At 42.8% G+C, this 14,452-nt stretch overlaps 1 protein-coding gene across 1 annotated transcript; it reads left to right on the top strand.

The window, feature by feature from the left end:
• The first annotated feature begins 338 nt into the window (after positions 1-338).
• LOC308156847 (apoptosis regulator BAX) lies at positions 339-8,265 on the top strand. Its single transcript, XM_080530295.1, has 6 exons — positions 339-537; positions 1,394-1,442; positions 1,589-1,750; positions 2,011-2,143; positions 2,333-2,437; positions 6,972-8,265. Exons 1-6 carry the CDS (start codon positions 480-482, stop codon positions 7,068-7,070), a joined length of 606 nt encoding a protein of 201 aa, XP_080386421.1. The 5' UTR covers positions 339-479; the 3' UTR covers positions 7,071-8,265.
• Positions 8,266-14,452: the final 6,187 nt, after the last annotated feature.

The following is a 14,452-nucleotide window of genomic DNA, read 5'->3' on the forward strand; positions in this document are numbered from 1 at the left end:
GCACACAAGAGGCGCAATTGGGTTCAGACGCCCGAAGTATTTCCGTGTTATTGGGCGTACAGGGCTGCGTTTCAAAAGTCTAAATCGGTTTCCTTGTGTCCTCTCACCTCGTCTCCTTCTCAGAAGGCATTGGTGGAAAACGTTAAAGGGGAGGAACCTCGTATCCTCTCCTCCAATGAGGAACCTCGTATCATCTCCTCCAATGCCTTCTGAGAAGGAGACAAGGAGACAAGGAGGCGAGGAGAGAGGACGCGAGGAATTTAGGAAGTTTTTTTTAATTTCGGAGCGTACTTTTGTGTGTGAACTGTCCAGTTCCGATCGTTTAATTTGTCATATGTACAATATACACAAGGTCGGATACTTGACGATCTCTGTAGGCCCTATTGTTCTTGTAGCTCGGGACAGGTCCGGAGAGCAGAACATCTCTAGGACTTCTCTATTGGCAGGACTTCTCTCATACGGACGGTTTGGGTTCGGCCATGGCAGACAGAGAGACAACAGGCGAGGAGGAGCCGCAGGGGGCTGTCGGGGGCGAAGGTAAATATTTATAAGTGTTTTTCTCTTTGTTTTTATTCACCTGAGCGGTAGTTATCAAACTAATATGAAATATTTGTAAATGAACTCGAACATGAAGTTGTTGGTTTCAGTATGGTCGTATACAAGCGTTGATTAGGATGTGATCTCGATACAATAATGCTGAGAAAGTCAGCCTGTTACATTGTAACACGTTTAGAATAAAGGTGTATAAGATCAAAGCTGAATACAAGTTTTTCGAACTTACAAAAGCCACTTTAATGTCCCTTCATTCACTGACGTCAGTAGGCAATACGAGGAGTAGCAAATAAGCAAGTATCTAAACAAGTAAACAAGTATCTTCAATAGCGACACATCTGGGATTCGCCACTGAGGCTTGGCGCTGGAGAAATGATCATGTTCATAAACAAACGACTTGAGACCAGTTTGTTTACAATTACATTAATTAGCCTACAAACACGCTTATATTGTGCGTTCTGATGGGGTAGGCCTAAGACAGTTGAAGTAAATTCATGAGACATTTATAAGTTACATTCTTCAAGAATATATATAGTTAAACAAAAAGTGAAATCTTTCATGTAGCTTAAAGAGGCCTCTTTAATTTAGAAGTCCAAAAATGAATGTACAACTCCCATATTGCCTCTTTAAGCTACATGAAAGATTTCACTTTTGTCTAAAAGATTCCATATGAACTCGGAATAAGCCTACAATGTCATACAACACACATGCGTGCCCTGGAACTATGCCTACTGGGTGACTTGGAGTATTCCGTGATAAACCAAATCTACTCCCTCCACCTTTGCCGATATGAGACTGTCATAATAAACTTCTAATCATTGACAATATATATTTATTACAGATGTCACGGATGACAGAATTATGGAAGACGGAGCTGTTGTTTTAAGAGGGTAAGTGAATAAACTTCTTAACATTATCCTTCATCAATCTGTTTATTTGATCATGTGATTATGACATTATCAAGTTACTACCTTTCCAATCTGCTCAACCACCTAATATGAACCACCTAAAAAAAAAAAAATCTTTTTAAATGGAGGTATGTGATAGGGAGTATCAATGCAGAAGACCCAGGGAGGCAAGTAGCTCCAGAGGACCTAGGTGGCAGACCAAATGAACTGCAGGATCCACACATCAAAGGGGTTGTGCAACAGCTCCTGAAGATCGCTGATGAACTGAACAGAAACACTGAGCTACAACAGTATGGCATTCTCTTTCTCTTAATGGGCATATTTGTTCATTTGCTGGTGTCGTGTTATGATGCTTTTATGGCTATTATGGGGTTTCATGTGACGTTCTGTTATTGTTATTGTAAAACTGCAATAGTATTGTGTTCAAGTTACTGACATTGAAAAAACCTGATAATTTGTTCGATTTCTTAGACAGAAAGATGGAAAGACAGTCCAATTCTTACCTTTCACCAGTGTCTGACGCTGTGTGTCTCTCTACTTCCCCTGACAGCCTGATCAACAACGTCCAGCCAAACTGTGCCCAGGACGTCTTCTTCAGGGTGGCCAGGAACATCTTCGCAGATGGCATCAACTGGGGAAGAGTAGTTGTTCTCTTTCACCTCGCCTACAAGCTAATTTCTAAGGTAACGTCAGCCATATGCAAACAAACAAAACAGCTTCACACTGGGTTATTAATATACATTTGTTTTTATGAAGCAGAGGAACATTTTATAGGCTACAGTGAGTCTGGTTTGAGGTTCTGAAAAGTAACATAATTCTAACATAATTCTAACATATTCACGCTATTCTGAAATGTTCTTTCTCTTTCTCAGCTACTTGCTCAGAGCCACTTAGAAACCATCAGGAAGATTATCAGCTGGGTATTAGAGTTCATCAGGGAACACATTTACACTTGGATCAGACAGCAAGGAGGATGGGTGAGTACTACTCTGTATACCAACATGCTCACCCACCACGATTCCACAGCCAAATGTGTAATGAGAGCCTTTTATCTATGTTTACCACAAGAGGAGAGGGTCATTCCATGTCAAATCAACAAGCCATGACATCCACCAACTCTGATTGTTCTCAAAAGGTTTCTGTAGTTAGAAACAGGCAAGATACAGTTAGGTCCATATACATGTATATATTTGGACAAAAAACAACAACAATCCACCAGAGAGATAGCGGGAACATTAGGAGTGGCCAAATCAACAGTTCGGTACATTCTGAGAATAAAAGAACGCACCGGTGAGCTCGGCACCACAGACAGATCTGGACGTCCATGGAAGACAACAGTGGTGGATGATCACAGGATCCTTTACATGGTAAAGAAAAACCCCTTCACAACATCCAGCCAAATGAAGAACAGTCTCCAGGAGGTAGGCATATCATTATCCAAGTGTACCATAAAGAGAAGACTTCACGCAAACAAATATAGAGGGTTCGCCACAAAGTTCAAGCCATTTATAAGCCTCAAGAGCTACTGCAAGGAGAAGTACGCCTGGATCGATGAAGGGAGAGTAGTTCAGAGCGCTCCGCTCTTTGGGGAGAACCCTGCATCTCCATACTCCATTTTAGTTGATTCAGGTGATTAAATCCATTTCAACCGATGAGAATCATAGTGACCTCCAACCCAGCATTGTTCACAATGACACCACTGTATCTGATGGGGCTTCCATGCTTGACTGTTTTAACAAGCATTTTATTGCCTATGGCTCCCTGTTCTCTAGAATGGAAAGGCCAGATTAGACGTTGCCAAAAAACATTACAAAAAAAGTCAGCCCAGTTCTGGAACAGCATTCTTTGAACAGATAAAACTAAGAGCAACCTGAAAGACAAAAGTATGGAGAAGGCTTGGAACGGCTCATGATCCGAAGCGTACCACATCATCTGTAAAACGCGGTGGAGGCAGTGTAATGGGCATGCATGGCTTCCAATGCCACTGGGTCACTAGTGTTTATTGATGAATGAATGAATGAATGGTCTTTATTGTCATTGCTATAGTACAGGTACCAAACAACGAAATTTGGGAGGGGTGGCTCCCCTGGTGCTAGGAAAGAAAAAAAAGAAAAAAACAAGAAGGGAAAGGAGCTAGTTTACATAATTAAAGGCTATGTACACTATCCACTATACTATACTGTACAGATAAAATGACTAGGGTTGTCATATTGCACATAGTGTTATTGCACATTCATTTAAAGTGTCGCAGTTTGCAGGCTTGAAATGTACACATTTGTGCCTCAGCACTACACCTGATTTTTTCAATCCAGCAGCTGCCATCAATCCGTCCAGACTGTCCAGGGCCCAGAACCTAGGTCTTTGCTGTGTTCAGGGCCTGGATGGCCCTGGGGTAGAAGCTGAGCTTCAGTCTGTTTGTCCTTGCGGCCATGGTCCTGTACCGCCTTTTCGAGGGCAGCCGGGCAAAGTGTTCGTACCCAGGATGGGATGGGTCTCTGGAGATCTTGGAGGCCTTCCTGAGGCAGCATGTGTTGTACAGCTCTTCCAGAGAGGGGAGGGGGGCGCCGGTGATCTTCTGGGCTGTTCTCACGACTCTCTGTAGCGCATTTCTCTCTGCGGTTGTGCAGCTGGAGAACCAGTTGCAAATGCAGTAGGTGAGGATGCTCTCCACTGCGCAGCGGTAGAAGGCCACCAGTATCTCCTGCTTGTTGTGTTCCTTCCTGAGGACTCTCAGGAAGTAGAGCCACTGTTGTGCCTTCTTGATGGTGGCTGCTGTGTTGTTCTTCCAGGACAGGTCATCCTGTATGTGCACCCCCAGGAATCGGAGGGTTGAGACTCTCTCCATGCTTTCTCCGTCGATGAGCAGGGGCTGGACCTCAGATATTTTCCTTCTGAAGTCCACGATGATTTCCTGGGTCTTTGACTGGTTCAGCAGCAGGTTGTTAACCTTGCACAGCTTGCTCATCTGCTCTACCTCATCCCTGTACGCCGCCTCGCCCCCCCCCCCCCGAGATGCAGCCCACCACGGTGGTGTCGTCTGCAAACTTTACGATGGAGTTGCTGGGGTGGACGGGGGTGAAGTCGTAGGTGTAGAGGTTGTAGAGGATGGGGCTTAGCACGCAGCCCTGGGCGGACCCAGTGCTGAGTCTGAGTGCTGTGGAGGTGTGGGGGCCCATTCGCACCCTCTGGGGGCGGTCGGTCAGGGAGTCCTTGATCCATGCACATATAGAGTGTGATAGACCCAGGTCTAGTTGTAATATTTTAAATTTTTGCCATTTAGCAGACGCTTTTAATCCAAAGCGACTTACAATTACGAATTACAGGGACATTCCCCCTGGAGTAACTGAGGGCTAAGTGCCTTACTCAAGGGCACACTAGTAGTGGTGTGGTTTCAGGCGGGATTTGAACTCACAACCTTCCGATCACAAGTCCAACTCACTATCCACTAGACCACCACTACCCCCTCTAGTAGTTTGGTCACTAGCCTGTCTGGAAGGATGGTGTTGAAGGCAGAGCTGAAGTCCACAAAGAGCAGTCTCGCGTAGCTGTTTCCCCTCTCCAGGTGGGATAGAGTGGCGTGGAGAGTCGTCGCGATGGCGTCCTCTGTGGACCTGTGGGCTCTGTAGGCGAACTGGTATGGATCCAGGTTGGGCGGGAGGCGTGTGACTATGTGGGCCCGGACTAGTTTCTCGAAGCACTTCATGATGATTGGTGTGAGTGCCACCGGGCGGTAGTCGTTTAGGCAGCTCACCGTGCTTGATGTGACAGCAGGCAGACGGATTAATTCTGAAGTGTTTAGGGATATACTGTCTGCTCCGAATCAGACAAATTCAGCAAAGTTGATTGGGTGGCACTTCACAATACAAATGGACAATGACCCAAAACATACTGCGTAAGCAACCCAGGAGGTTTTTAAGGCAAAGAACTGGAATATCCTGCAATGGTTGAGTCAATCACCTGGGGGGTCATTTATAAACAAATGCAAAAAAGCATGCGTATGCAACTTTGACGCAAATTTGGGGATTTATAGAAAAACAACGTGGCATGAAAATGTACGCTCCTCCATGCACACTCAGACCCATGGCTACGCACAGAAACTGGAGAAATTAGCAACTGCGACCTGGCTGGCAGAAGGATAAAACTGGAGAAACGCTTTGAAATTGCTACCTTGTATAAAATAAATTGAAATATTACCTCTCACATATTATATATGAACATGTATCCTAACTGTACAAATTGTATTGATATCCATCGCCCTTGTTAACTGTACATATCATATTGCCATTCATGCACATATATTTTTTATATTCATATTCTTTGCATGCATACAGACTTTATACTCATTTACTTATACTCACTGTAATACCGTACACCATGCACTGTCCATACATTCATGGCTTTTGCGCGATGCACTATTTGCATCTGGTTAGATGCCATTCTTCTGAAACCATTTCAGGATAATCAGAGATGGTAGATGTTGAAATCCTCTTTTGTCTGTTGATTTGATGGAATGACCCAAGAGAAGGTCACACTACATTTACCTGACTCAGAGAAACATAACAGTCAGACTGTAGGCCCTAACCCTAACCCCAAAAACTCCAACAATATTACAATTCATTCACATGCTATACTGCACTTACACATGACCAAGGGTTCCCAGACCAAGGGTCACAAAGTGCTTCACAAATAGAGAACATAATAAAGAAGAAGCATAATAAAACATAATACAAGACCGAAAGTCATTCAGATACAACCATACACACATGCACATACATAGACACACCAAGAAGCACTGTGTGCATGTGTAGTACAGAGGGTCTGGAGGTACATGTAGATCCTGGGGACAATAGCATTTAACAGCACAGATGGAATTCATAAAGGAAGCCGCATCCGGGGTTAGGGGGCTGTGTTAAGAGGGGGGTACTTTAAACAGCAGAGCGTCACAGAGCATATTGTGGCCAATAGCCCTTCAAACTGTGACTTCAGTGAGTGGACATGTGGCAAATCCCTCTCATACCATCTGTTGGTATGTTTGCGACAATTTAAATTCTAACTGTAACCCTGTGAACAGTCATGGGATGGAATTCAAACACTGAAAAATAAATGATAGTCACACACAATATTTTCCATGGCTGATGAGGATGTTTCTATTTTGGTAAATGGACTGCACTTATATAGTGCCTTTTTTGGTGCTCCAAAGCTGCCCCAAAGCGCTTTACAACGGCCTCATTCACCCATTCACACACACATTCACACACCAATGAAAGGCGCTGGCCCGCTCACTGGGAGACATTTTTGGGGTTCAGTGTCTTGCCCAAGGACAATTCGACATGTGGCCAGCTGGGGCTCGAACCGCCGATCTGCCAACCTTGTGATCATTAGGCGGCGACTCTACCTCCTGCGCCACAGCCGCCCCGTGTAGATTCCCCGTGTAGATTTTAGTGGGGTGTTAAGAGAATATAATGGTTCCACTGTAGTAATGTGCGACACTGTTCACTTATCTCCTCACAGGAAGGGGTCATGAGCACCGTGTCGCGGTGGCGAAACGTGTCACTCCTGGCTGCAGTGGCGTTCGTCGTGGCCATGGTCTACTGGAGGAGGACGCGCTGATGAGGTCAACACAGGAAGTGACCTGGGTGAATTCAACGTGTCCGTAGAATCTACACATCTCTCTGGGAAGTCGGGCTAAGGAATTTGACGTTCAGTAGATCTCTCTCCTCTGATACTGAATTTGGGTAAAACCTGGGTTGACATAGCATTTGACATTTTTCTAATTCTTTGAGTGTGTGTGCTTCAGCCTACCTGGAGTGTAAGATTGGCGTGGTTTACGTTTTTCTGGACAATTCTGTCGGTTCAATTGCGCCAGGCAACCTCAATCAAGCACAGCTAAGTATTCTAAATTATATTAAATACTATTTGAACCCAGGTCTGCTCTGCTGTTTACTACATTGTATACACTACATGGCCAAAAGTATGTGGACACCCGAACATCCCACCCATATGTGCTTGTCTCATTCCAAATCCATGGGCATTAATATGGAGTTGGTCCCCCCCTTTGCTGCTATAACAGCTTCCACTCTTCTGGGAAGACTTTCCACTAGATTTTGGAACGTTGTTGTAGGGATTTGCTCCGATTCAGCCACAAGAGCATTACTGAGGTCGGGCACTGATGTTGGGCGAGAAGGACTGGCTCGCAGTCGGCATTACAATTAATCATCAAAGATGTTGGATGGGGTTGACATCAGGGCTCTGTGCAGGCCAGTCATGTTCTGTCATTATGGACCTCATTTTGTGCATGAGACCATAGTCATGCTGAAACAGGAAAGGGCCTTGCCCAAACTGTTGCCACAACGTTGGAAGTATACAATTCTCTGGAATCTCATTGTTATCTGTACCATTAATATAAGATTTCACTTCACTGGAACTAAGGGGCCTAGCCCGAATCATGAAAAACAGCCCCAGACCATCATTTTGTCCACATACTTTTGGCTATGTAGTGTATGTATAATTAATTGATCAGACAAGGGACAGTGGTTGTCTTTTGTACTGTATCCACCAGCACTGAGCAAGTATTTATTAGTAATACCAAGTTCAACCTGTGAAAACCTTCGAAAATGCCTTATTTTTCTACTGCTCACAAAATCACTTTTATAATTGTAAGGTATTTTATTGAACCTATATTTTATGGAATTTCTAGTCTTGTGTTTCAAACTGGAGTTGCAATTATGATGATGCTACTACTGTATATGCACAGCTGTATATATGATATGTATCATATGTATTGGAATGGACCAAAGGATTGAAAAAAGAGTAATACACAAATACTGTTTGTCATCAATAAAGACATTTGCGCCAAAGCAAAAACATTTGTAGTTACTTAATTTATTGCTCTGAAACTCCACATACATTATCCCTCTTTCACTTGTGGTTAATATTGCATTCTTTACAAGTACAATATGTATGTGGTTCGATCCACGCCTTAGGAGGGAGCTGCATGTGCCCTTGAGCAAGGCACTCAATCCCTAATTGCCAGGGGCGCCGACTATAGCTGACCTTCTGCCTAGAGCAAAAAATACCAAATTCGTGTGATGAAAATGACAAGTTCATTGCATGGCAAATAAAACATTCTTCTTCTTGTATGTACTGTATAATAGAAACAGATCGACAATGATATGCAGTGTCATGCTTCAACCACAAGATGTCAGTGTAACCTCACATGAAAAATGTGTTTGCATGCAATGAACATGATACTGGAATTGCATGTCATTTTAAAAGTTATTTCACAACAATGTGAATACCGTCGGAGACGAGGTTAATGAAAATAGGCATAGACATGGCCGCCTTGAAATTGGTTTCATAAAGCTTTTTCGAAACCATTGAATCCTGTCGTTTGTAAAGCAATATAGAGGTAGTAGGCCTATTCTATACATCTTTCACACGTTCTCCAACACCTACACGGTACTGTATAGAGGTTACCAGGACCGTGGTATTATGTCATTAAACCCAATGACACTTGTTTTCTGCAAGGGCACGTCGGCCCTACTCCAGTGTTAGCATAGCTGTGAAAACTGGTCCTGAACATAACAGTGACAAAAGTCCTGCAGACAAGGTTATCTACCCACAGGTCACATGTCATAGGTTTGTGTGGTATGGAGCACAGCAGGTGTGCGTGCGTGTGTGTGTGTATGCAGGCATGCACAAGGTCACTGAGGCCTATTGAGAACCATAAAGCTGACCATGACTTGAAGTACACCTAATGTCCTCAAATACATCCCTGTTATCTTTACCATTAACCTCAGTCCTCCCCCCAGAAACGTTGTCCATTTGACATGTCGATGTTTACAACCTGCCCTGAGCCAGTCTTGCTCATTGGTTTGTATTGGTTTGTCCTGGCCTGAATGCAGTATGTTACATTCAGTATGAGGTATGTTGTAGTAGACAGCATGAGTAGAAATAAGTGGATCACAACGTTGCAAACAACTTTGGAAGCTCATAGGGTACTGACTAGTGTTATTTTTTAAGCACAGTTTTTAAGAAACATATAAAACAATGTGACAATGACAATTAAATACTTTTTTTTCTTTGAGAGTTTGAGCCTACGGCTGTCGTCAGTGGCAGTGTTGCCCCATGGCTCTGGTGTAATCTCTGGAGCAGGAGGAATCCAACCCGCGGCAGCCCTGAGTGCAGAGGCTCGCCTGGCCCGTCTCCAACAGACCCAGCTGTGCAAAGGCACCTGTGGTTTAGCACAACATACAATCTGCTGATATGATGAAGTGCCCAAATGTTGCTCTGCGGGATCAAAGTGAAAAGGCTCCTCCGTGGTAACCGTGGTTACACAACGTGTTTGTGCAAATGCCAAACATGTGTATGGCATTCTCTCTATCTATTATATATCATGCACGTCATCTGGTATTCTGAAGAGGGATGAAGCACTCAGTGTTTCTGGATTATATTTGCTGACATGCTGAGGAGAAGGTCAGGGGGGTATTCCATCAACGTCGCTAAAGGAAAATCCAGGCATATTTTAATAAGCCTTCTGAGATTTATCAAAGTAAGCCAGGATTGTCCTTTAGTGACGTTCAGCTTCTTCCACAGATACTGATGGCTGCATGTTTGTTTGTTTTGTTGGTGGACAGTATTTGGTGTACAGTATATAGTGATGAGGAAATTGCTTTATTAGGAATAACCCCTTGAGATATGATATCTCAGTCAGTTAGTTCTGACTAAGTAATTTGATTGGACAAGAGGCATTCCATGAGTGCCGATATACAGTATAACAGCACTGGGACTTTTAACTATATGTATCACTCCGCCGCACAGGTGTTCTACTAAATGACCGTTAATTAGACTACATGTTTGTGTTCAGGTTACTAGGCAACAGTCCAGTTGAAGTCCAGTTGCGGAACTATGCCGTGCTGATATTCAGTATAACAGCACTCCCTCTCGTGTGATATTGCTTAATTCGAGGGGGTCCTATCAGTGACCCACAGGCAACCAGAGAACTGTGGCTTGGCTTACTGGTGCAACAGACATGCTGTTGAGGATTACAGACGATGTTATCAGCCCAGTCAAGTCATAATTGCATCACCAGAGAGGCTAACACAGAGACAGTGATCTCACAAAAGAGTCAAAATTAATGTTGCCATTTGAAAAGTACTTTCCCTCTGATGTTGATCATTTGCTAACAGCAATATACAAATAGTCCCGTGTCTTGTATGTTCTGTAATGGGCTGTTTTCTTTTTTTTATGGTGCAAAGCTAATGTTGTAATGTAAACACCTGCCCAAGGACTATTAGCTGGCTGGCTAAAATTGGCAAAATGTACAGAAATGTTGATTAATGTGGACTGTCCCTGTAAAACTAAATGTTTTAAGATTTCTTTTTCTTTTTTGATGTTATCTGAAGTGAATACACAACTGTATAATATCTAGGTCAAATCTATAGGAGTTCTCATATTACTGCCTATGTAAACCACAGTAGCCCCTATGTCATCAAGGGTTAATGTTTGTCATGTGGCGATAGCGAAAGTCAATCGAAAAAACTTCAAAAGGGTCCAATATGTGGAGGAGTGTCCCCCATGACACTGAACAAAAGCTGCTCCTATTCCAACAGTGGCATTGATAAACATTACTTGGCTTTACTTGTGTATGGTAGACAAACACAGTCGGCCATACAATAACATGTTCATGAAAAGCTGTACTTCAAGAGCCTCAGAGGTGCACAACGTGGTTGTGATAGTCAAAGCAAACAGAAATGGACTACTCTTATTTGTCTGCTTCTCTGAGTTGTAGCGAGTACACACACACACACACACACACACACACACACACATACACACACACACACACACACATTCACGCACACATGCACACGCACACACACACACACACACACACACACACACACACACACACACACACGTCTGCTGAGGTTATGGAGGACTGTTGCCAATCTAATTTAGTCACCCTACAGATTTTACACTAGCTAATCATGGCTTCCTCTCTGGCTGCACCTTTTAACATCCCTGGGTAGATGCCAGGGGGTTGAACACAAAGTACCGTAAGTAAACTACTGTCTGGCACACAGTGAAGGGAATGTACTAAAGACAAAACTAACAAATAAAAGGGCCAAAAAAACTGAGCGCATGGAAGCACCACATCAGTCTAATCTATCAATGTACCGTGTCAGACACAAACTAATACTACATTGCAATGAACATGCAAGATTCATACAATATGAGGCCAATATTGCATATAATTCACTCTCAATACACTAAAAAAACAGTGTACATGTCTACAGTAATATGTTGTGTTGTTGACTGTCAGTATACCGTAAGTACATTTAGACATATCATAGAAATTAGAAAGAAGAAAAGAGCACTTTGAGACATTTGAGCAATTTGAGACATTTGCATGTAAAAAGTGCTATACAAATACATTTAGAATGAAAACAGACATATTAAAAAGTGTGCAACCAATACACATGGAATCAAAGTAATAACCTGATCATGATAGTGTACATATTGTGCATACTGAACTAACAACATAATTGGGTAAAATGTCATCCAGTTTGTTAACTAATATGTTTGCCCTGTTTGTTAACATAGTAAGTCTATGCAAGCAAGTAACAGATAATATTTTCCCGCCTGCATTATGAGCTTCGACGTCAAAGGATGACGTAAGAGAGGTGATAAGGTGAGTTTGTGTAAAGAGAGGAGACTTTTGGCCTTGTAGTATTTCCGTTGTGGATCTGAGCTTTGTCCCGCCATTGACAAATCTCTTATTTAAAAAAAGAAGTGAATTTCAGCTCCACTGTTCTATTCAGGCCATACTGGCTGAAATGCCACCTTATCTGTTCCTTTATAATTGTCAGAAAATAAATGTCAGTTACAGTCTCACTTGCACTTAATTTTAACGGTCCCAAAAATAAGCATGCATGGGTCATGGTAAAAATAGTTTTAGCTAATCAGCTCTGTTGTCCTGGAATTCTCTCAATAACAGTTTAAAACATGAGGATCTAGTCACTTTGGTGGAGTTGAAACATTGGTCGATGCAAATATAATTTGCAGTCCATAATTAGTTTAATGTTGTGTTTGTGCATGCAAGTTGTTTTGTCTGAAACTTTGTTCCCCCTGCTGCTGTTGAAAGAGGTCTCTCTTGAAAATAGATTTTAGCTCATTGAGACTAACCTGTATAAATAAAGGTTAAATATTATTATTTATTTTATTTATTTTTATCCAAAACACAAAGAACTAAGTAAATTAACATCAATTCATGGCTCAAGCTTGATTATAGTTATATTAGTAAGTCAAATACTATATTCCTGAGTGCTTTCAACTGTCCAACAGTGGGACCAGAATTGTTCTATTATTTTGGGTGATAATAATGAATAATAAACGTATGACAGAAAACAAAGGCAGAGGAGGCTCCAGTCCAGGAGATTCCTTTTTTCAGATGACAACAATGACATGTTGATTAATGCTTATATTGAGCTTATTGTGTAAAAGCCATACAATAATTGACCTGGATGTCCTGTGATGCAGGACGCAGTTAGATTCTACCCCACCAGATGTCAGTAGTCTTTCTTTTTTTGATAAATACGTTCCGTATTTCAGCAGAGATGAGTTGTAAAACATTGCAGTAGTTGGCACATTACTGCTACATTGGAGATTAACAATCCTCTATTCTTGCTTGTTAGCTCTTATCAAATACAATTTCAGGAGACACAGACATGCCAGTATCCTAGTTCTCTCTTACAATTTTAATAAACACCATTGAAATGGCATGCATATGAAATGATAGAAGCGTTGTATCATTAGTAGATACATCATTATGAAAGGCTACGTTGCATGACTAAAAAAACAACTATATATGGAACAATTATACATCTGGATAGAATAATAGGAGACGAAAGCCAGATCTTAACAAAATATTCCATATATAAGTATGCACGTTTTCTGAAACACAGAAATAGTGAACTCTATCGGACAATGTATAAATATCCCTCTTATCTATATTAATAGGGGAACACTGAATGGTTGCGCTACTGTTCTGTGGTCACTTCAAATTCCATTCTGACAGCAAGTGCTCTCAAAGCTCCCTCAAGTGCTCATTCATGATCGACCTACAGCAATGTGAGGTTCAGCCAAAGCTTTTTTTCTAAGCTGAGCGGTTCACGGCAGTTATTCTAGACAAATTATCAACACTGAGGCATCCTTCAACTCCGATGTCGTCTAAGGAGGAACCTTTAACTCATTGTGTGCCTCTAATCCTCACCTCCCACCCCCTCCGTGACCTCCGTGTCCACATCTCTAGCTACAAGGGGAGGCCTGGGTCAGGGCAGAGCATGTGACCTCATTAGATAAATCCTCATCACTCATTATGATTCTGTTTGGCGATGTGGACAGGTGTATTGAGCGGGACCGACAACACCAGTAAAAACACTGTTGTCTGAAGGGAATGAAGCGCCCCCGGCTTACTCCACCATCCAACCATCCAACCTGGCTACTGCTGCTACTGCTAACTGCATCACCTTGCTCCCTGGGACTACTGCTCTGAGTTAAAGCTTAGAGGGAGTTAATGCTCGTCTTGTGGGACCGATAATCCGCTGCTCCCTCTCTTCGAGCTCTCCTGTTCGACTGAATGGGGAACTTGGGAGGTGGGTGAAAGGGAACAATTGTTGGAGCTGGGGTGAACCTGCCTTTCAGACACTGTCTGTCTGGCCCTGGCCAGCTGTGCAGTTAGTGTTAGGGGATTTGGGGATAATTTTCCCCACAGGGCTCTCTCTCCTCCACTCCACTGAGGGAGTACTAACTGGGAGACTATGGGGGAAATGACCCCCTGGCTTCTTCCTATAGGCCTGCAACAAGGCTGGCTGGGGGGGGCGGTAGGCTGGCTGCTCGGAGGCCTTTAGCCAACCTCAGGTAATGCCTGGAAGAAAGAAAAGTTAATTTGTTATGTAACTCACAATTATTTCCCATACACGGTGTGAGGG

This window comes from Nansenia antarctica (genome assembly GCF_963989245.1).
Source record: "Nansenia antarctica genome assembly, chromosome: 4".
Classification (NCBI taxonomy): Eukaryota; Metazoa; Chordata; class Actinopteri; order Argentiniformes; family Microstomatidae; genus Nansenia; species Nansenia antarctica.

What these genes read in the sequence shown, in the direction of transcription:
- LOC308156847 (XM_080530295.1), top strand. Translation starts at nt 480, where the DNA reads ATGGCAGACAGAGAGACAACAGGCGAGGAGGAGCCGCAGGGGGCTGTC. An exon ending in GGGGGCTGTCGGGGGCGAAG is followed by an intron (nt 538 to 1,393) that starts GTAAATATTTAT and finishes TATTTATTACAG; the next exon opens with ATGTCACGGATGACAGAATT. An exon ending in GGAGCTGTTGTTTTAAGAGG is followed by an intron (nt 1,443 to 1,588) that starts GTAAGTGAATAA and finishes TTTTAAATGGAG; the next exon opens with GTATGTGATAGGGAGTATCA.